This window comes from Anopheles merus, chromosome X, assembly GCF_017562075.2.
Source record: "Anopheles merus strain MAF chromosome X, AmerM5.1, whole genome shotgun sequence".
Classification (NCBI taxonomy): domain Eukaryota; kingdom Metazoa; phylum Arthropoda; class Insecta; order Diptera; family Culicidae; genus Anopheles; species Anopheles merus.
Genome location: NC_054081.1, coordinates 4,489,141 through 4,511,174, shown reverse-complemented (window position 1 = coordinate 4,511,174; position 22,034 = coordinate 4,489,141). Strand labels below are relative to the sequence as shown.

Sequence of the window (22,034 nt, the reverse complement as noted above, 5' to 3'; positions counted from 1 at the left end):
TAGTGCAGCTCGGGAGCAGATGTTACGTCCTTCTCGATTGATTGCTCAGGCGAAATTAAATTTAAGTTGAAATTGCCACGAGATTCCTCGAGAAGAACACTCCCGTCGACAGACCGAGCGATTATAAGCAAATAAGCAAGCCAAATAAAGCATCTCATAAAAGAGTATTACCTAAATTTGCGGTTTATTAACGCACTCATTCCATTATATACATAATTTCAAGGGATTGGCACTGTGAGTTCTTGCCGGTTTTTTTACGATCAGGATTGAAAATTGCAATTTCAATTGATTGTTTTTATTTAACTAAACACACACACACACACACTCACATACGCAAATTATGTAATTACAAAACATCGTCCCACGTCTCCATTTCCCCTTCCCACCGGGAGCGCTACCTGGAGCGCTCCGCCAATCGGGCCCACCGTTCGAACAAACAATTGCAATTAATTTTCCATCAAGAAAACACTTCCTATCATCGACCTGCCATGCCCTGTGTGCCTCCAGCCGCCGGGCAGCAGCCCCCGACAAGCCCCGAAAGCCACTTAACGAGTTCTCGACTTTGGAACGCTCGCCCCTCCCAGCCGTCAGGCGGCCTTGTTTGTCACTTTGGCAAATTTGGCGTGCCCTGTGTGTGATTGTGTGTGATGGCAAGGCCAAAAATAGAAAATAAAACACACAGCAAGCGATGGGATGCAGCAAAATGGAGGAGAGAGAAAAAAAACTTGGCGCCCGCCGTCGCCACCTGCTCCTTCCCCTTTCGGCACGCGCCACAAAGCGACACATCTGCCAAAGCAATCCGGAACGACCGAATCGAATCGGAATTGGTTGTGTTTTTTTGGCTTCGCTTGCTCCTTCTGTTTCCCACCCCACACCTGTTGAGAAAGAATAGGAACAACTACCACACACACACACACACACACAGACACAGCCGGCTGGGAAAAGGGAAAACCAGCCCGTGCGTAAAAAGTTTCAGCCATCAGCGATTTTTTTTGTTCTGCGTTTTGTTTTTTGTTTATTTGTTTCCACTTTTCTACCAGCCGGGGTTTTTCCATTTCGGAACGTTGGTGTTTCTTGCACTTCTTTTTCTACCCGCTACGAAGCCGCTTGGTCGGCACGCTATTTATCTTTCATTATTTCAATCAAACGTACCGGAAACAATCCGATACCATTCATCATACCTGTTTGCCGCAGCGCGGTTCGCGCACAAAATTCATTTAAAAAAAAAGACAAAGGCTTAAATCGAGCACAAAATGGCGCTAATAAAAACGGTATCATACACACACACAAACACACACACACACACATATATATATGCAAAGAAAGTGGACCACGTTTAGTGCTGCCTGTCATTTGCTTCGCTCTTTCCTTCTTTTTTTTTTAATTAAACGCTAAACCACAACCAATGCACGATCGCAACATTTTGCTGGAGGAAATCAATTCCGAGGGCTGGACAAGCATGCTCCATTTTAAAATGCTGCTGCGTAAAAAAGCAAAAGCAAAAGGCTGAAGGTGGAAAAATGGAGCGACGACGTGGCAAAGCTTCAGCACATAACTCTTCATTCGAGTCAGCATCTTTCCATTTACACTACTTTCACCACTCATCTCACCAGCGTGATGTCTCTTTCTCTCTTTCTCTCTCTCTCTCACAGTGCCGTAATTTATGTGCGTTCGGCGGGCAGGCTTTTCGGTCCAGAAGAAATTGTCTGGACATGGCTCTCGGCAGCATCTTGTGCCGCTGGGCCGGTGCTGTGACTGTTGCTGGCAGCAGCGGCAATGCGAAACAAATGTGTGCACGCGCGTGTAGCCTTCCGTGTGTGTGTGCCGACGGTATGATTGTAAGTGATGTCTTTTGTTGGGCCACACATGCGGCCCATCGGCTGCTGTTTTTCTCTTCTTCTTCGTCTTCTTCAGCTCCCACTCCGGGCACCGGAACGGGCCGGCCAGGATCATAAAGTTCAATTCATTCAGCGGGCAGCTTAGGCGGGGCCAGGAGCAGCTTTAAACCACCCCAAAACAACAAGCACGCAAAAACAAAGCGGGAAGAAAAGTTTCAAAATGTCGGTGAAATATGCAAATCGAAGCTGTTTAGTTAGCTCCGATCGGAAAACGGCCGGGGGGGAGGGGGGTGGTCTGCAGCGAAGGGAAGCGCATTTTTTTCTTTTTTCTTTTTCCTCCAATAACTGGCTAAAGAAAAACATTCATTCTCATACCCTTTAGGCCCCAAAAACTCTACTCACACACACACACACACACACACACACACACACACACACACACACACACACACACACACACACACACACACACACACACACACACACACACACACACACACACTGCCCAAGAAAATGCCAGCGGTTAAGCTTGCAGGGAAAATAAAGTTCATCACATGTGAAATCGCAAAGATAACAGACAGAGAGCGAGACGAGGAGAGAAAGAGAAAGTAAGGAGGCCCAAAAATGGTGGAAGGTTTGCGATTTCCCCGCATCAAATTCGGATAGCGGAAAAGCGGGCCCAATCTCCTCCTCCGGTGGCTTGAATTGCAAAAAAAAAAAGAAAGAAAAGCAGCAGCACATTTACGCAGCCCATAAAAACTTTCCTGCACAAGCAATAAATTTCTTTCCTTCCCTCCATAAAAACATTTTAAAAAAAACCCTTCCCAAAACCCTTTAAATACGGCTGCACTCCGCGGTGAGGCCGGGCATGTTTGCCGAAGCGGTTTTTGCCACCACGAAGGCCCACCCCGCTCCAAACAAAGCCCCGTGTCGCCCCGCTGGGCGCTGCCAAAGGTTTTGGCGTGCAGCAACGGCTGCAAGGTTTAACTTTTCTCCTCTTTTTGCATTATTATTTGCATAGTACGCGAAAGCCGCAGCGCCCGAAACACTACGTAGGCTGCTTTTGGCATAATAGAGCCTCCCTCTGTCCGAGCCCCGCCAGCACTGCCCGCCTAACAATAGCATTTGCAGCTTAGCGTGTGACCAACGTCCAAGTTCAATGGCAATGCAGCTTCCCGGTGCATTCCCGGTGAATTCCCTTTTTTTTTTTTTTTTTTTGGTGCCCGTGCCGTGGCATGCAGCCTTCGGGGGTGTACACGTGCCAGCTCAGCTGGCGGTGGTAGTTAGAGCAACGTTTACCCAACAATAAAGCAAAACGATAAACAGGAGTTTTTGTGTGCCGTTTTTGCGGGGGTTGCGCATTGATAAATTGAAAAGATTTGCACCGGCTTTATCTGTAGCCATCCGAGTTCGGGTTGCGCAGGCGGTTTGAAGCGCCGTTGGTGAGTATGCGCTATAAAGATGGTTTTTTTGCGCTGGGGAAGGCATACATTTAGGCGCTAATTAAAGCGTAAGCGCTGGATTATGGTACGCTTTTCAGTGGAAGCTCGCCAAATTGGGCTTCGTTTGCGCATGGTTCCGATTGCGTACTGGGCTGGGTAGGATGGAGCTGGGATATGGAAAGGGAGTTAAGTACGTTAAATAATTGGTGAAATTTTCAATGAGAAATTTCAAGCAAAAAACATCAAAAAAATAATTTTCCTGACCTTTTTTTGTTCTTTTTACCAGATGAAGTCGAATTGTGAATCCAATTTTACAAATAATATCCGTATAAAGCAGCAATTATAGGAAATGTTGCAATGGAAATGCATCTTTCTTTACTATGTTTACTATAAAACACGCTGAAACATGATGTTTTGAACTGCAAAACAAGATAGACCGAATAAACTTCGGTTCCATTCCGATTTTAGTGTATCTTAGCTACCCAGTTAATGATAAAGGTCCATAAATGAAGCAAACTAGCTCATACACGATGTTCTACTTCATTCCTTCAGCATAACATCCTACGCGTTCCATCGCAGACATGTGTTTGAGCATACGCAGCGCCGAATCCGAATGATCGGCCACCCAGTGCAGCCAGAACCATCGCTTGCTCGGTTGCCAATCAATTTACGGCCCAAATTGGCTCGTACCGAAGGCGCCAACGTTTTGTGTTAGCCGTCAAGTTGCACCAGTGCACTTCGCCGAAGCTGATTGGCCCGACAGAAATTACCTTCAAACGCTTTGGTTTGGTTGGTGTGGTGTAAAAATGTGAATGAAAACAGACGGCATTTTAGCAAACCGTTCAATGCCTTCGAGCTGTATGCCAGCATACCAGTGAGGATGGATCTGTTTCATCGAACCACGCACACATACTTCACTGTATCCCTAGCACTCTCCGATGGAAAAGTTCCTCGTTCCCGCTTGACCAAACAAAGCAAGCTAATGGTACGAGTCGCTCTTGCCTGGAAGCGAGTAGTTCGGCATGTTCTTTCGTCTGACATGTTCGATCAGGCTAGCTTACATTTTTGTATAAATTTAATAAAACATTGTATTTTTAAGGCGTATTTTCCCCTTATAAATCGATTTTGCACCACTCATGGCATAAATTCAGGCGCATTTTGTTTTACATTTAATTTAATATGCATCAATTACAAGTATTAATTATGGCACAAGTCTACATTACCAGTTATGTCATGTATGGATATTACTGATAATTTTGTAAGCTAAAACAGGTTTTATAGAATTTTTTTTCTACTACTTTCTTAAGGTCACTTTAGGCCTTGCGTGAAAATGAACGTGAATTATTTTTTATATATATTTATTTGAATTTTTACAAGAATACAACTTATCATATTCCAAAAGAAAGGATATTCAATTTCTCAACTATTTAGGCTGTAAAATAATATTGAAATAACGAATTAAATATATTTCCTCGTTACTACCCACTGACCATTATATGTTCACTGTGAACAAAGAGGGGAATCACAAATGCGTTTAATTTATTGATTCGAGATGGTTTGTAGTATAGATAGTTGGGGAATTGAATACACTTTTTTTGGTGTACAATAAGCCATATTCTGATAAAAATTAAAATATAGCAGAAAACCCCAAAATTTCACGTTCAATTTCCTTGAGACTCTAACGCGGGCTTCAACAAAACTGGTAAAACATTATTCTTCTTCTTGTACCATTACTGCAATACAGCACCTCTACAGTGGTACCAATTTCCAAGAAGAAAAACCAGCAAGAAACACACACGCACACACACTCAACGACCATTATGGAACAGCAACAAACCAAACGCTCCAAATGAAGCAGAATAAAACATAAATATTTCGCGCCGCTCGCTCCTTTAAACACCGCACCGGCATCAGCATAAATTCAATTGCTTCACAATTTGCCGAGGTGATTAAAAGCCCACCGACAGTACGCATTTGCCACGTTTGCCGTGCGATAAAGGTTCCACTGTCTTACATACGCCACTGGTGGGTGGTGGCGAGGAAGGTTGGGGGGAGGGGAAGGTGTAAAGTGTGGGCTCATCCCTCTCCCACTCACGCAGAAACCACTCGTGCTCGTGCACAAGAGGCACATTTCGCATTTTTTCGCATATTCGGTGTACAATTCTATATCACACCTCCTCCTGCTTCCCCACGCAAATGCTTACACCGGGAATGAAAATAATTTGAAATAAAACACACACACGCTGCACACTGTACACGATTGTAGGTGAGCACTAAAACCGCGTCTTCGCGCGTGGGCGACTGCTTTCGGGGGCGGGTGGGAAAGAGGACACCGAAAACGCGCCCAGCAAAAACCCGGGTTTTTCCTGCGGAGTACATTTCCTCGGCAGCCGATTTTTATCGTACCCCTAGCACATCACACGTGACAAAGTGACACAAGGGACCGGTGCGTGGAAGGGACTCGCTTGCGATGCCGCGTACACACGCTCACTTCATTTGCATTTTTATGTTTGCAATTGCTTGACGCCTTTGCCTTTGGCTACCTTTGCCGGGAAGCTGCTTAGGCAAGCCTTTTGCGTGGCCATCGCTTTGGCAAGATAGTTTCCGCACACGTGTTAGTTTAGGTTTGCTTCCATTTTGTTTTTTTTCTCTCGCGTCCCCTCACTATTCAAAAACAAAACTCAACTCTCTTGGGGTTTTCTTGGTTTGGTAGTGGATTTGTTGGGCAGGGGAACACCCCGCTCACAACGGCTGGTCGGCGGGGGTGAAGGTTCGAAATTTTTCATCAAACACCAGGCGGTCTCCATCAAGCGTGAGCCCGACCAGGCGCCTCCATTGAGCGTGAGCCCGACCAGGCGCCTCCATCGAGCGTGCGGCGCGAGCTCACGCCGAAAGAAAAGCGAAAGCCGTCCTCATGCTCAGCCAGGCGAGCGCTAGTGAAAGGTAACCGACATCGTACAGAAGAAGGGGTTACCGGTGGAGAGACGATGAACGGGGACGGAATTGATTTAGAGTTAACAGCGAATGGGGCTCGAAAAGAAGAACAAGAAAATAAAGCACTGGAGTGGAGTGAAACTCCTTTAGCTACCGTTTTTCATCCCCTACTCCCCCCCCCACCACCCTCTTTCCTCCCACACCTCCATTTTACTTTCGAAAATCGAGCAGAAATGATGTTAAACGAGCGCCCATGTTTGAAGTCAGCACATCGAACCGGATTGGTTGGCGAGCGCGAGGAACAGGGGACAGTGGGTGGGTGGAAGTACAAAAACCGAAAAAAACGGGAACAATAAGAAAGTTAAATGAGCAAGAAAGCTCCCGACTCACCATGGCTGGAGGAGGCGATGTGGAAGAGCCAGGGTAAAGGAAATGTGTTAGTGAAAAGTTTGTTAATCAAGCGGCAAGCAACGGAGCAAGGTTGGAGAGGAAGCGGTGGGGAGAGAGAAAAAAAAGATCGGTTTAAGCAACAACGGTAAGTACGAAGCTGAAACCGGAGCTTTAACAAAGACGGAATTATAATCACGAAATTTGGGGCCTGGGAGCTTTGCGAGTGAAAGAAACAGAGTAGAGGATAGCACGTGGAGCAACTTAGGGATGAATTTGCCTTGAGCTCATCGAGATGGCGGGATAAATTGGGCCGTTCGATGAGCGCATATGAAAGCAAGAAGAAGGTGCAAGTGTTGCTCATTTAGGAACTTTTTTGTTGTAAAATTTGGTTGAAAATTTTAAAGACATTAAAGAGCGATCTGAGGCGGCAAGGAGAAAAGGATGAATACTCAACACCTAGAACCAATTGTTCGATTCATTAATCACTCGCTCATTATCTGTCGGTACTTTTTTTTTATTAGAGAACAAATTCAACTCACACACATGACACCTACCGACAGTACCGGCTGCACTTCACGATCACTGTGCTGGACAGTGCCGTGCTTTTCGTCTCGAGCAGGTGGATTGTAGGCAATAGGCGATCCTGGGCTTGGCGCTAGGTTCTGGCAGCAACGGGAATGTTGATGGGTACTTGTGTTGATTGTACTGAAGGGGCCACGCATGCAGCTAGCTTTGGTGCTAGTCCTGTTTTCACCGCATCTCTCCCCCCTCCAACCACCAGGGTATATAGCAACCGTCACTTGTATTGTTTTATTCCCCCTCTTCTTTCTTCACTTTCTTTTGACACACTTTTACATTTATATTTTCCCTCTCTTTTCTCTCTTTTTTCTATTTCGTTTCGATCGTTTTTTTACAATTAATCGATATGTTTTTTTTTGGTTTGAAATTTGAACAATTTAAAAAATGTGAAAAGTAAAAAAAAAAACTTCTAAAAGTCACATACAATTAAAGCAAAAGTTTACAGTGTTTGGTGTAAGCACTGCTACATAGGACGGTAAGAGAATATAAGACAGAAAAGCATAAAAAAATGCAACACAACTTTGTAAGAAACACAAAGCATCCTAGAAAACGAAACTAATCGAGTGTAGAAAAGTCACGACAGCGGGATGGGGAAACCATTTTTCGCTGCACACCAACCCACACGCACTCACACGCACTATTAACTTGTTGCGATCAGCTTACGGGTGAGGGAATTCACTTTACCGTCACTTTCACAAACTCACAGCGCAACCGTTTTAGCAATTGGCAGCTAAAAATTAAATACTAAAAACTACATTTCTCACTTTCCCCTACGCCCACCTCCCCACCCTTCGTGCACGGCCACCGGAACACTTCGGAAGACAACAAAAAGAAGGTGAAGAAAAACCTCCGTGCAGCAACAACAATGGCACGGACGTTCAACACCGTGCGACGAAACAACAGCGGAAAACGGGATGAAAACACAAAACACAAACAAATGAAATGAATAATGCTTCCCCATCCGCCCGCAACGGCGGGGCGGATTTGGGAGGTGGGGGCAGGGGATCACACCGTCACACAGAACCGATGCTGCGGGCCGCACTGTTGCTGCTGCTGCTGCTGCTGGTGCTGCTGCTGGGCAACAATCTTAACATTACGGCGGCTGAGCTGCAACTGATACCCGATACATGGCAGCGCGAACCGTTCCCCTGGTATACATCGCTGGTACCGTTGGCTGCTGCTGCTGGGAAGTGGTGCTGCAAATACCGTGAGAGCAGCGTTGACGAAAGAAGACGCAACACGGGCGCAGTGGCGAGTGGTGCGCGAGCAGCGGGAGAAGACGTTGACGCTGTTGCTGCCTGTGGCAAAGGTACGCTCTGGGAGTGGGGCTTAGGGGGGGGGGGGGATGGGGGGAGAACGCACATCCCGGCTGCCACTCACCGCCGGGCACCTGTGAGAGCGCGCGGCGCACTCATCCCGCGTGAGCAAAAGGTCAACCGTGAGCGAGCACCGCTCGCTGCCGAGGTCGTCGTTCGCATCTCGGTGCAGAAGCAGGAGCAGAAGCACAGGCTGCAGGGAGCAGTGCTGCGATGGGGGGGCTTACTCTCAGCGCTCGCTCGCTCGCTGCGCGGTGAGTTACTGCTCCAGCATGCGAGCGAGCGAGCGGATGCTACCGTGACGGAACCGCGGGAGACAGCGAGAGCGAGAGACGACACAAGCAAGCAGGCCAGCAAGCGAGCAACATGTGCGCATTCGAACGCAGCAAAGCAGCATCACGGGCGGCCCGGGAAACACGACCGCGTAGGAACTCACCGCGCTGCGCGGGCACGGCACGGTACGGGCTGTTTATACTGGCAATTTGAGCGCTTTATTCAATTTCCTTTCGCTACCAATTGTCTTCCAGTGGATGGGAAAACCCCGTTTGGCCAAGGTCGACCATGTGTGACAGGGGGAGGGGGGGGGGGAAGGGGAACACACACACACGAAACTATTCTTTTTACTACCTGCAAATTAGTCACTCACAGCATCTCTCGCCGGTTCGGTTTTGCACGCAGTGCCACTTTCCCTTTCGAGCGATTTAAATCATTGGAAATGTGGGGATTGCAAGTGAGCCAGCGGAGGAGAAGATAACTGCTGGTTGCGCCGCAACGCAAACTGCAGCACCTGGCAGCTTTGCTGGAATGGCACTCACCGCTGCTCTCGCTCTATCGCTCACACACTCAAACAGGGATGCTGGCGGGTCCGTAGCATCGGTTACCATAGCAACCTCGTTTTAGTATGAGGAAGCTGTGAGGGGGGAGAAATGCGGCCGTTCAATGGAACTCAGCATGAAGCTCCACTCTTCCCCCCCCCCCTACCTCTCCCTCCTATGCTTTGCGCTGCGAGAGACAGAGCGGAGCGAACGAGAGAGGTGGAACAAATTGTTGCATCGCACAAAAGGGAAGCAGCTGTGCAGGACACGAACCGCCACCCCCCTCCCTCTCTCTTTCGTTCATTGAAACGCCATTTTCCCTTTTTTTCCCACCGCCTCTCTCACTACTTCTCCTTCCCTCTAGGCGCGCTCACCGGTGGCCATTCTCGCCTGGGAAATTCCGGCGCGAAAGTTGGAAGCGACAAGCGAATCGAATCTAATGAACAACCAACTGTCGGGTTTTATTTCGTGTTTTAGCGGGCAACAAACAAGGGGATGCGGGGGGGGGTGGGGGGAACAAAGCAAGAAAAAAGCACCCTTTTCCGGTCGTTTATTATTTTTGTTTTTTCTTTCAAGTCTTTTAGTGAAGATTTTTTTATTACTTTTTTTGGTTTTACATTCCCCCTTTTCGGCACCGCTGGAAAAGTTTTCGTCACCGTTATTTTCTCCAGCCATTTGTGTGTGTGTGTGCCAAAGCAGTAGTTTCAATTTTAGTGCCTCTTGCCACCAGGCCGGGGGGGGGGGGGGAAACCCCCGTAAATTGGAACAAATTAAGTGACAAAAGCCTAAGCCCGGTTGGTTTGTTCGCTGTGAACGGATTGTGTGTTTTTCTCCCACTCCACCCCCCCCCCCCCCCCGGTGCTCCACTCCCTTCCTCTGCTCGTCCTCTCCAGCCACCGGTATCGTAACGCTGCCACAGATCGCCCGGTGAGCAAAACGATCGGCAATTAGCGGAAAACGTGATTGGAATGTTTCTTGGTAGCCCAGCGGTTTTTCCCACTTTCCAACCGAGGGAAGGGGGGTTTTTCGAATGTTCCGGGTGGTTTTTCCACACGCGCAAAAAAAAGGGTAAAAGTGGGGAAATTGTTTGAGAATGCAAAAAAATAATAATAATGCTCGCTTTGCTTCCGTCTATTATCACTGCCCATTAGCGTGCCCGTTGCGGTTGCAGCCAGCGGAAAAGGTGCCTGCCTTTGCAGGGGGAACAAATCCACCTGCCTACTGCCCCCCCCCCCTCCCTTGCTTTCAGTTTTGCAGGCCGACACCCCGTGCTGGCTGGCAGTAATGAATAAAGCAATCACTCTCCCCTTGCCAACCAGCCCCATTCCTGCCGCAATGTGTCAATAGTTGGCAGAAGGGCAACAGGTTCCTTTTCTCATAGGCTCCTCCCCCTCTCTCCCCCGTGGGTAATGAATAATAACTGCATTAGTTCGCTTGCTTAGCGAGACTGCTGTGTGTCTGTTTGTGTAAGCAAGCAACGAACGCAAGAAAAAACACGTTTGTTTGCCTCGGAAAAGAGGAAGCACGGGCGGAGGAGGGGGGAAGGGACGAGCTAGTAAAACAAAACCCGGAAGTTAAGGCTTGGGTCGGCATTTTCCCACTCTGCAAACAGCAAAGCAGCGGGAGAGGTGAACAAACACAAACTGGCCCCGTTGGCCGGAAGACGTTTTTTTTTTTTTGGTTTTCGTTTCCTCGCAACACAACTCGCCAGCCATTTTTAAAGGAAGTTGTGTGCATGAGTGTTTTAATTCCTTCCTCTCCCTCTCTCTCACTCTCACCAACACACAAACAGGATTGATGAAAGGTAACGTGTCACCTTATGTTCCGGCTTTCCCAGGCAATGCATGATGCCTTATTCATCGGGCTCGGCTTGCAGCTGTCTGTCGGCTGCCCCGGGACGGATAGCGTCCGGATTAGCATTAGTGGGTGGATGAGCATAGGCGCCCCCTCCCCCCCGTCCTCCCTCACGGGCCACCTGATAGCGCTGATAACACACGGCGAGTTCACGAGGCGGTTCACGGTGTGCGCGCGCGCGCACACACACTCTCGGGAGTGCCTCTGCAGAGCAGCGGTCCGGGGCCCGAACATCTGCACATCTGCAGACGGTGTGTACTCTGTAACTGCGGCAATCGGGGGGAAGAGGTGGAGTGGGATTGGCGCGCTCGTTTCCCTCCAAAGTGCTGCGATGCGTGTGATTATATGATAAGTGGTCACTCACGCCCAAGTCCCACTACAGCCGGTAGCCCAAGTGAGTGACCAGTGGAGTGGGGGAAAGGGGATGATGGATCGCAGGACACCAAAACTGCCGCAGCATCCCGCAGTCCGGCAGCGTCCAGCGATGAGGGCAAAGATGGCTTCCCGGCTGGTTTCCTTGCTCAGATGTAACGCCCGTAACGCTTGCTGGATCCTTCGCTGGAGTGTTTTTAGTATACGGCGAGCCCCATCAGCACAGGGCACTGCATTTCAACACACACACACACACACAGGCCTATAAAGCAGTGCAAAGGGCGGTTGCATGCCGGACTGGTTGGATGCGGCGCAGCGTGCCAATTAGATTATGCCTTTCAAAAGCGGAAACCATTAGAGGAAGGAGCGGGACAGGGCGGGAAGGCATCTGTTGCGCTTGGGCTGCTTGGGCGGTGGTGCCAGCAAGGGGCCCAACAGGTGTTTCAGTGGAGCGCTGGAATTGTTTCCCTACTTTTTTTTTTAAAGGAAAAATAGCTTCAACTTTCCCGTGTCGCAGTGTTGCACTGCACTGTCAACTCTTGGCGGCTTTGGTTTTCCCAATCACACACACACACACACACACAAAGACACCTCGCAAACCATCGAGCGGGCCTCACCGCCGTCATCAGCATCTCTGCCGCCTGACCGAATCTCGCATAAATCATCATCTGTCCACCAGGCGGCGGCCAACAACCTCCCTCGGCAGATGCTGCGGCCGGCCCACTTCACTGCGAATTTAACGAGCGCGCGCCTATCCATTTACTTGGAGGTTTGGTCCCTTTTTCGCCCCACCCCCCCACGTTGGAATTGGAAATAGACTGCGGACCGCCTATTTATAGGACACTCGCTGGATGCCGCACACATCCTCTCCACCGACCGGTCGGTTTCTTCGGGTCTGGGCGACACCCGCCGCTCGCGGTCCCATGAGATAATGTGACGGATCGTAAAACCCCCTCCCCCCCCCCTCCGGTCCTCCCATCGCACAACCGTTTCCAGGGAAATGAAATATTATAACCTCCCCTTCCGACCGGGCCCGCGTTGAAACGTGCCCGCGTGTACGCTTCTGGAGCGCACGCAGCGCGTTGCGTATTTGCCGCGACCGTTCGGTCGGTTGCGTGCTCGACTTTATTTTCGGTGAGCTCGACTAGCGAAGCCGCCAATTTCGCAGCGCTTTGTCGAGCCGGAGGCGAAAGATTAATAGGGCCACTCAGCGTCGCTTCGCAGTCCCGCGTCCTACCAGAAGACCTACCAACGGGCCCGGTTGGTGCAAATGCGCCATTACGCTGGTGCGCAGACCCCGGTAGAGTGTCTGATTGGCTATCTGCCATGCTGCGGATGTCCGTGATGTCATCGGCCGGTCGTTGATTGACATCCGAAACTCGTCGCTCACTTGGGGCATCGAGGATTGGATCTGTGCAAATTAGAAAAAAAACCCATTCGTTGGCAGTCTGACATTGAACATCCCAAGAAGCCGTGAGGCCACAGCTACCCGAGACTAGCCTAGTTCAGAACCGTAGCGTGTACGTGTGTGAAAGCTGCACCTGAAAGCTTCAATGTCCACCGAACGAATCCCTTGCAAGTGCGAAAGCTTCCAGCACATCAGGAAAGCTTCCAAAAACAGGGGACGAGCCTCCGAGAAGTCGTTTTCTTTTTTTTTGAACACCTCCAACGACGCCTCTCCATTCAAACCGACGGTTTCACTTTCAAACCACCTCCAAAACTACATCTCCTCCCGCATGCTCATCTGTTCTCTGCTGCCTGTGTTACTGCACCCTGCAGCATTCAACCTCTTCCAAGGCCGCACAGGCTGAGCAAATTTAGATACGCACGTACACGATTACAAGAACCGGCATCGGCCTGGGGCGTTCTCGCGTTACCTCCCTCCGTACGGACGAACAAAATTTATATCCTCCAATTATTTATTTGTGTGTGGAAGCGGTCAAACAGCGACCCTCCGCGTATGCTTTTTCCAACAACCGCCAGCAGCTTTCCCCGGACTCCCCGGTTCCTCATATTGCTTCCGCCATCGCGGCTTCCACGGCTTAGTAACGCGGGCATGGGGAACTATAAATAAATCCATTACCATCACTGTATATCGCTTATTAATAACTCTCTTTCTCTCTCCCTTTCTACTTCTCTCGCTGTATGTCGCTTATTACTAACTCTCTTTTTATACTTATCTCTCTCTCTCTCTCTCTCTGTATCTCATCCCGATGTGTCCCATGTCCCTACGGCGACATCTGAACCGAGCACGCGGGAATATCAAACTAGTGATGCGCTTTTTGGAGCGAACCTACTAGGAACTATTTCAACACATTTGAACCTGGTAGGCTTGGTATGCCCTTTGCTACAAATTTCGCCAGCAGCTAACAAGCTGGCTTTGCTGGAGTCAAATCCATCACTGAACAAATTTTTACTCTTCGGCAGGTCCTCCAGAAGTCCCTACGCACCACCAGGTCATCGACTTCAAGGCGGCCTTCGACATCATAGATTGCGATGAGCTATGGAACATCATGCAGTGGTTCAAATCTCACAGAAGTCTAAGGCAAGGTGACGCACTCAGCTGTCTGCTCTTCAACATCACGCTGGAAGATGTCATTCGAAGCACAGGGCTAGACAACAACATCCATAGCACGGTCCTCTAGACCTCCAATTTCTTGGCTTCGATGATGACATCGACATCATTGACAGGACAACAGCGAAGGTGTGTGAGGTGTACACCAGACTCGCGAAGCAGCAGGAATTGGATTGAGAATGAATGTGACGAAGACGAAGTACCTGCTTGCTGGAGACTCAGACCATCTGGGAAGCAGTGTATTATTTGGCGACGTCAACCTCGAGGTAGTAGAAGAGTTCTGCTATCTTAGGAAGGTTGTTACTTCGAACGACGACATCAGCAGCGAAATCTGGAGGCGCATTCAGTAGAAGAATCATGCATACTATGGGCTTCATTGCTGAGATCTAGAAGACTTTGCGCTTTGTTCGAGTGGAGGATGCAAACGCTCTGGGAGTGTTTGAGCGAATCCACGAGCCACGAGCTTGCTGAGCAGTACGGCGAACCGAGCATTCTGACGGTGGCAAAGGGTATGTTATGAGGATGCCGGACTCATGCCCCACCAACAAAGTGTTCGACAGCGAACCCCAGTTCGGCGGCCCAGAAGCACAGAGAACTCGATAGCTGGATCAGGTGAAGCGAGAGCTGTTGGAGCTCGGATGTCTATATGGATGAGAGGCTGCAGCCGAATATCCTGAAGAATGATTGTTGACCGGGCGATATCACACCGACGTGCACTATTCTGAGCTGGCCAACAAGAGATAGAGAGGTTTGGTAGATCCTGTATGTTCAGTCGGACCGGTAGCTTCAGTTGGAAACCGTTGGTTCAGAGCTATGAGTTCAGAATGCTGGTTCTGAACCTACGGAACCTATCCGTTCTGTTCCATTTTAACACCTCTAGGACCTTTCAATTTCATTTTTGTTTTAATTTCTCATCACTACATCTAAAATTCCAAGTTCAAGTCTTCCTGGTTTGTGGGCATCGTGAATGGCGTTCGTTACCAAGCAAATCCTCTTTGCTCCATGAGCATACAGACAAGATACCATAATGTACTAATGGTTCTGAATTGGGGTTTGGGAGGGCTGAGTACACTATCGATTTCGTAGATGCCAGCTAGTGACATCTGGTGTTTGGAGGCATGTCTTAGGCACAACTTGCCTTCAAATCCCGCACTACATACTACAATATGTCCCCTTCCAGAAATGACTTCCTCCAGCAGGCGCATGCGCCCACAATTCGCACAGTCAACACAGCTGTCACATGCTTCACAGCGCTTTGTTTTGAACCCTCAATTTCCGGGTTGTTTTCATGTTTCGCCTGCGTGCAGTGGCTGTGCCGTCCCGCACCGTGCACTGAAATCAAACCCCGAGCAAAAAAGCGGCCGAGTCCGTCATCGCCAAGTCATCGCGCATCTACACGAGTCTTTGGCTCGGCGCGATCGTACGGCCGCGATGTAGATATATATAGCCCATCGCCTCCTACTCCTCCTCCCCCTCTCACTCAGTCGCAGGTGCAAAGTGCAGCACAGTAGCTGCAGCAGCGCATGGGGAGCACTGTGTCGCCGGCCCTTGTTTTCCGAGCTGCTGCCGAGGTGCCGTCGGCCGCTCATATGACTGCCGACGACCGAGACGACGACCGAGTGTGTCGGGTATGGGCGTCCAGCAGGGCTGCCGAGGACTGGCCGAGTGACCGTGTGACAGTTGAACGGTGACGGATAGGGCTCGCAGGAAGGGCCTCAGGCATCGGTCGAGAGGTTCGGGTGCAACCCGGCAAACCCTACCCCGATGGCGATCTGGCAATACAACCTCTCAGCAACAGCGGTGTGTGTGTGTGTGTTGTGTGTCTCTCGGTGTGCCCTTACATAACTGATCTCACAGAAGACTAGCTTCGCAAACATGGTGCCCGGTGTGCGGCAGAGGAGGATCATCGGTCACGTCCGCGTCACGTTTCCATTGCGGAAGCGGTGAGTGGCGGTGAAGTAGGCCGCAAGTGAGTGCGCGTGCAAGTGCTGGAGCGAAGAACTACGAACCAAGAACTGCTACTACGAAGCTTCTGCTGCAAGGGCGGGCGGCGGCCCCTTAACGCCGTTTGCTCGTGTGCCCCTTTGCCTTCGGGGTTAGTGTGTGATGTGTTTTTTGCAAGCAACTGTTGAGCCCGCTACTCGGTGATCGTAACCTTTCCCACTCCCCGACCCCGAAATACTCCCCCCCCCCACCCCGACTCCTCACAGTGCTCCTGAAGATGGACTTCCTGCTCGGGGGCTGTGCGGCGACCTGTGCCGGCTTCTTCAGCAACCCGTTCGACGTGATCAAGACGCGCCAGCAGCTGCACGGCGAGCTGCTACAGCGAACCAGTGGTGCCCCGGGCACCACACCCACCACCACCCCCGCCAGCAATCCGTACAGCTCGGTGGTGCGCTCCTTCCGCTCGATCCTGCGGTCGGAGGGCGTGCTCGGCCTGCAGAAGGGGCTCGTGTCCGCGCTCGCCTTCCAGTTCGCGATGAACAGCGTCCGGCTCGGCATCTACCAGACGGCGGAAAACTGCGAGTGGACGAGGGGTGCCAGTCCGGCCGGCACGCTGCTGCGCTCGATCGGCTGGGGCGGGCTGAGCGGCGTCATCGGCTCGACCGTCGCCTGCCCGTTCTACATGGTGAAGACGCAGATACAGGCCCGGTCGCACGGCAAGTACGCGGTCGGCTACCAGCACCGGCACACCGGCACGCTGGCCGCCCTGACCGGCATCTACCGGGAGCGCGGCATCCGGGGGCTGTGGCGGGGCTACCCGGGCATCGTGACGCGCACCGCCGTCGGCTCGTCCGCCCAGCTCGCCACGTTCTCCACCTGCAAGGACCTGTTCGGGCAGTTCGAGTGGGCGCGCGACTCGGTCGCGGTGAACGCGTTCGCCGCCAGCATGGTGAGCGGGTTCTTTACCTGCGTCTTCATGTCACCGTTCGACGTGATCGCGACGCGGCTCTTCAACCAGGGTGAGAGAGCGTTACACCTCATTTACGCACTGCTGTTTTGTTTATGGTTTCGGTTTCTCTTTTCTTTTTATTACTGGGGGACAGGTGTCGATGCGAATGGGCGCGGCTTGCTCTACCGGAGCGTGGCCGACTGCTTCACCAAAACGCTCCGGACCGAGGGCCTGCACGGGCTGTACAAGGGGTTCGTGCCGAACTACTGGCGCATCGCGCCCCACACCATCCTCAATCTGACGTTCTGGGATCAGTTCAAGGAGTGGCGTGATCTCTACTACGGATACTAGGACAAGCAATACAACTAATTTTTAGAGCTAGAGCGTTTTTGTTGCTTATCAGTCGGTGGAGAATCGAGCAGTCTCGTTGTTCAATGGCACGACGCTCGGGTTAGCACCCGACAGGTCGTGCGATCAAATCTAATAGGCGGGGAGAGATAGAGAGGGGTCGATTTCCAGCGTTTTAAGGAGAATGAATGCTGCTGCACCGCGGAAAAGCAGCCAAAACGAAACTAACACAACAAAAAAACCGAGTGTTGCCTAACGTAGTATAAACACAATTTGTGCGATTTTGCTGTTTTATTTTTCTTCTCTTTTTTATTATGATTACCACTAGAATCATTACGCGTAACGCATCATATGCTACCAGTACTACTTAAAACTAGAGGCTTCTGAACAAACAAAAAAATAGGCAAAAATAAAAAGAAAAAAAACCGCTGAGCATGTGCTATGTTCGTTCGCAGCTGCAAGTCGGGGGTGTGTCGAACGACACAAGTCTGAGCCCTTTCTTTAAACTTTCAACTCGTTTCGTATGTGTGTCTGTGTGCGATTATTTGTACACCAACATTAACAACAACAAAAAAAAAGGGATGCAAATTTTCTGCAAACGCAGATTGCCCGTTTTCGCCACCTACTACTGCTGCTGCTGCTGTTCCTCCTTCCCGGCCGCTTTCGGGTGTGCCGCGGCGGATCCACCACCGCCGCCCACCGTTTGCGGCTTGTAAATGCCGAGCGTCTGGAGCAGGGCGGTCGGGGACGGATCCCGCCCGCGGAAGCGCCGGAACACCTCGCCCGGATGGCAGCCGCCGCCGAGCGCCAGGAACGTGTCGCGGAACCGGCGGCCCACCTCCTGCCGGGCGGCCGGTTCCTTCGCCTCCGCGAACGCGCTGTACACGTCGGCCGCGATCATGCGCGACCAGAGGTGGCCGTAGTAGGCGGCGCCCCAGTCGCCGGACGCGATCGCGACCAGCGAGCACGGATGGGCGTCCTTCCGGTCGAGCGGGAACGGGTGGTAGTGCGGGTACAGCTTGCGCATCACGTCCAGCCAGTAGTCGCTGGTCAGGTGCAGCTGCAGGTCGAGATTGGCCAGGTACAGCTCGCGGCACAGCCGGTAGCCGGCGAGGTGCGTGCGGCGGCGCTGGATCGCCTCCACGCACGGTTCCGGCAGCGGGTCCTCGTTCGTGTAGTGCGCCGAGATGGCCCGTATCGTGCCGGCGTCGTGCAGCAGGTGCGTCAGCACGTGCCCGCTCACCTCGACCGCGTCCCACTCGACGTTGGACAGGCCGGCCACGTCGCTGTACCGGCAGACCGTCAGCAGATGCTGCAGCGCCTTGCCGAACCGGTTGAACAGCGTCTGCACGTCGTCCAGCGTCAGCAGCGACGGCTTGCCGTACAGTGGCGCCGGGAAGTTGCAGATCAGGGCGGCCAGCGGCCGGGCGCCGGGGGCCGCCGCACTGCGGCTGCCGATGCCCACCATCCAGCCGGCATTGTCGGCGACGGCCAGCTTTTCGTCCTCGCGCGAGTAGAAATCCGTGTAGAAGCCCCCGATCGGGTCGGCCGGTGCGTTCGGCCCCGTCTCCAGCACGTCGTAGAACCGCACGTCCTCGTGCCACACGTCCACGCCGACCCGCTCGACGATGCGCACGCCGAACAGCTGCTCGGCCAGCTGGAACAGCCCGGCGAGGACGCGCGGCAGCGGAAAGTAGTCCTTCAGCGCCTCCTGGTCGAACTGGTGCACCGTGGCCAGGTGGCGCCGCTTCCAGTACGGCACGTCGTAGATGTCGAGCGGACCGCGGAAGCCCTGCTCGCCCGCGAACCGCTCCAGCGTGGACAGCTCCCCGTCGGCGGCCGGTTTCGCGTACCGGTGCAGCTCGTCCAGCGCGTTGCGCACCGCCTCGACCGACCCGGCCATCTTCGTCTCCATCGACATGTGCACGTACGACTCGTAGCCGAGCAGCTTGGCCTGCCGCTTGCGCAGCGCCCGGATCGACTCGAGGTGCGAGCTGTTCTCCAGCGACTTGTCCGTGTGGATCGAGCACTTGCGCGTGTCCGCCTGCCACAGGTTCCAGCGGTGCGTCCGGTCGCCGCAGTACTCCAGGAAGCGTTCCGCGACCGCCGGCTGCAGCGTGATCCGCCACGGGCCCTTCATCGCCTGGCTCGGGTCGGTCGCGAGCGACTGCAGCAGGTTCGGCGGGAACTCCTTCATCAGCGCCGGGTCCTCGATCACCTGCTGGTACTTCTTCACCGCCACGTCCCGCTTGCCGGCGAACCGCGAGCGCTCCTGCGCCAGCCGCTCCAGTATCTCGTTCAGCTCGAGCTTGGACGACCCGTCCACCTCGATCCCGCTCAGCTTCGCCTCCAGCACGTACTTCTGCAGCAGCCGGCGCTCCTCGCCGCCCAGCTCGCCGTCCGGCTTGGTGCGGCCCTCCGCGAGCGCCCCCTTGAGCGTCCGGTAGATCGGCACGCTGTTGAACTTGGCCCGCCGGGCACCGCGGGCCCGCTCGTGGATCGTCAGGTAGCTTTTCGTCGGCATGCGCGAGCTGTTGCCGAGGTAGAGCGTCTTCGCGATGCCCCAGGTCGTCTCGAGCGGGGCGCCCGTCGCCTCCAGCGGCAGTATGATGTCCTTGATGACGTCCGTCACGGGTGGGGCGGTGCCGGCCGCCGCCTGCTCCAGCCGCTCCTCGATCGCCCGCACACTCTTCTCCGCCGCGATCGCCTGCTGCCCGATCGCGCCGACACACTTCTCGATCGTCACATTGTTAAACTCGGGCAGGCCGGTCGCGCTGGAGAGTGGGTTTTTCTCCGGCAGATCCTCCCCGATCTCGGGCACTCTGCAAGAAGGGGCGGCGAAGGGAGTAATGAAAGCAAAAAGCAGAAGAAGAAAAACCCCGTTTTGCCGAAAATGGCGCAGTGTCCCGTGCGGGTAACAGCCGCCCGGCCACGATGACCTTGAACGTTTGGGCGAGTCTAGAACGCACATACTTACAGCACTATGTACCCGTGACGCCGCGGGTTCGCAAACAGGTTCGTCCTCGTTAGCAGCAGTCGCTTGCCACAAAAGGAAACGGCCATCGCGGGGGCCTTTGCTTGGGGCAGACACGCGTGCGGGATGTCGTTCCTTCCTTGCCCGCCCGGATGCTTCGTTCGTGTCTGGTCTGGTCTGCTGCCGGTGTGGTCGTAGTTAAAGGATACTCATGTTTTGCCCGGACTCTTCCGGTAGGATATCCTTTTTGCTTTTTTTTTCTTTCTCCCCTTTCCTCTTTCCTACACCCGCTGGCACACCTTCTGTCGGTCTTTTCTTACTTTGTTGTGAAATTTCTCACCACAAACACACACACGCACATCCACTCACGCGCCCGGTCTTGTTTTCGTAATGTATCTCTGGACGTTTCTCGCGTTTTTTCTTTCTTCCTCTCTTTGCTCGCGCATTTACCGAGCAAGGGGTGGTTGGATGTTTTTTTTTTATTCTTCTTGGCCACTGTTCCTCCCCGCGGGCCAACTGTCAAGCGTGGCTGTCAAGCTGACGTCAGCCGGACAGCCCGGTGCGGCCTGTTCGTGCACATGTGCACACAGTCGTTGGTCACCCTGTGTTTGTCGTACGCGCGCTACGCTACAAAACATACAGTTGTATCAGTACCGGTTTGTTTCGATTTTCAATCGATCGAAATCGATATTTTCGAAATGAAGCATGAGTTTTGACTAATGGTTGATGGCAAGGACTGTGTAGGAACGAGGTCCCGTATTGTAGAACGATTTGACAAGTAGCCAAAATTTTGTTACGGGCAGTTTGACATCTAAAAGCCCTTTTCGATTCAAATTCCCCTACCCGCAAATTTCCGTTAAATGCCTTCTAATCGCCTTATAATCGCCGGCGAATTGAAGGCGATCAGCAGTGCATTTAGCAGTAATTAAATGCCTTTGAAATATGTCATTGAAAAATTTCGCTTTTAATTTGAAATTTGAAATTGCAACTGTCAAAAGAAAACCTTACAAGCGTCTTCGGCATTGCGCTGTTGTAGTGTTCCCAGATATGTGCGTGAGATTCGATAGCACGATTTACATGTTATGTTCTCTTGCGTTAAGCTCTGAGCTATTTCACTTTATTAAATATGGTCTGCATTATTCGGTTGTTAAAGACCAACCCGTTGAAAGGTATTAATATATCAAACTTATTTCGATAACTCTAGTAAAAGGAGAAATGAGATACATTTTTCTCCCATCCTGATTATGAAGGGTAAACATAGTCATTATTATGTTTTTTAAAAAGGTGTTTTTAAAATTTCGCTTCACATAAATTTGATTTGTTCTAATTATAGCAACAAAATATTAATTTAAAAAGAAATAAACACAGGAAAAAGATAATAAAAATTAGGATTTGAACACACGCTTTCTCGGTTCGGAACTAAAAGCGTTGTCACTACTCTAGTTGGCAGTTACATTAGTGAGGGTGCAAAACCAGTATATAAACAAGCTAAGATGGCGGCAAGTTATCTGTTCTCGTTGAATCAAAAAGTTGAAAGATTTCGAAGAGATCCCGTTTCAGCCGTGAAAGTTTCGGTTGAAATCTTTATTCGCCTTCTAAGGCGACTAAGGCCTTAAATGCCTTCTGAATGCCTTCAAAGCCGTTTAATGCTGGTAGGGTCTATTAACGATTAAAATGATAAATCGATCTGTTAATTGCAAGAAA

General features: G+C 51.6%; 2 protein-coding genes across 2 annotated transcripts; one reads left to right on the top strand and one right to left on the bottom strand.

Annotated features, from left to right (window-relative positions):
• The first annotated feature begins 15,371 nt into the window (after positions 1-15,371).
• Positions 15,372-17,858, top strand: LOC121592411 (solute carrier family 25 member 35-like). Its single transcript, XM_041913834.1, has 2 exons — positions 15,372-17,078; positions 17,163-17,858. The coding sequence occupies exons 1-2, from the start codon at positions 16,337-16,339 to the stop codon at positions 17,357-17,359; spliced, it is 939 nt and encodes a 312-aa protein (XP_041769768.1). The 5' UTR covers positions 15,372-16,336; the 3' UTR covers positions 17,360-17,858.
• A 24-nt stretch (positions 17,859-17,882) lies between these two features.
• Positions 17,883-20,827, bottom strand: LOC121592403 (probable cytosolic oligopeptidase A). Its single transcript, XM_041913821.1, has 2 exons — positions 20,334-20,827; positions 17,883-20,178 (listed from the first exon to the last, which is right to left on the bottom strand). The coding sequence occupies exons 1-2, from the start codon at positions 20,417-20,419 to the stop codon at positions 17,982-17,984; spliced, it is 2,283 nt and encodes a 760-aa protein (XP_041769755.1). The 5' UTR covers positions 20,420-20,827; the 3' UTR covers positions 17,883-17,981.
• Positions 20,828-22,034: the final 1,207 nt, after the last annotated feature.

Bases quoted from the DNA above. Each gene is read 5' to 3' on its own strand.
- LOC121592411 (XM_041913834.1), top strand. From the start codon at position 16,337: ATGGACTTCCTGCTCGGGGGCTGTGCGGCGACCTGTGCCGGCTTCTTC. The intron at 17,079-17,162 runs GTGAGAGAGCGT...ACTGGGGGACAG, and splicing joins GACGCGGCTCTTCAACCAGG to GTGTCGATGCGAATGGGCGC.
- LOC121592403 (XM_041913821.1), bottom strand. From the start codon at position 20,419: ATGGCCGTTTCCTTTTGTGGCAAGCGACTGCTGCTAACGAGGACGAAC. The intron at 20,179-20,333 runs GTAAGTATGTGC...CCCTTCTTGCAG, and splicing joins CGTCACGGGTACATAGTGCT to AGTGCCCGAGATCGGGGAGG.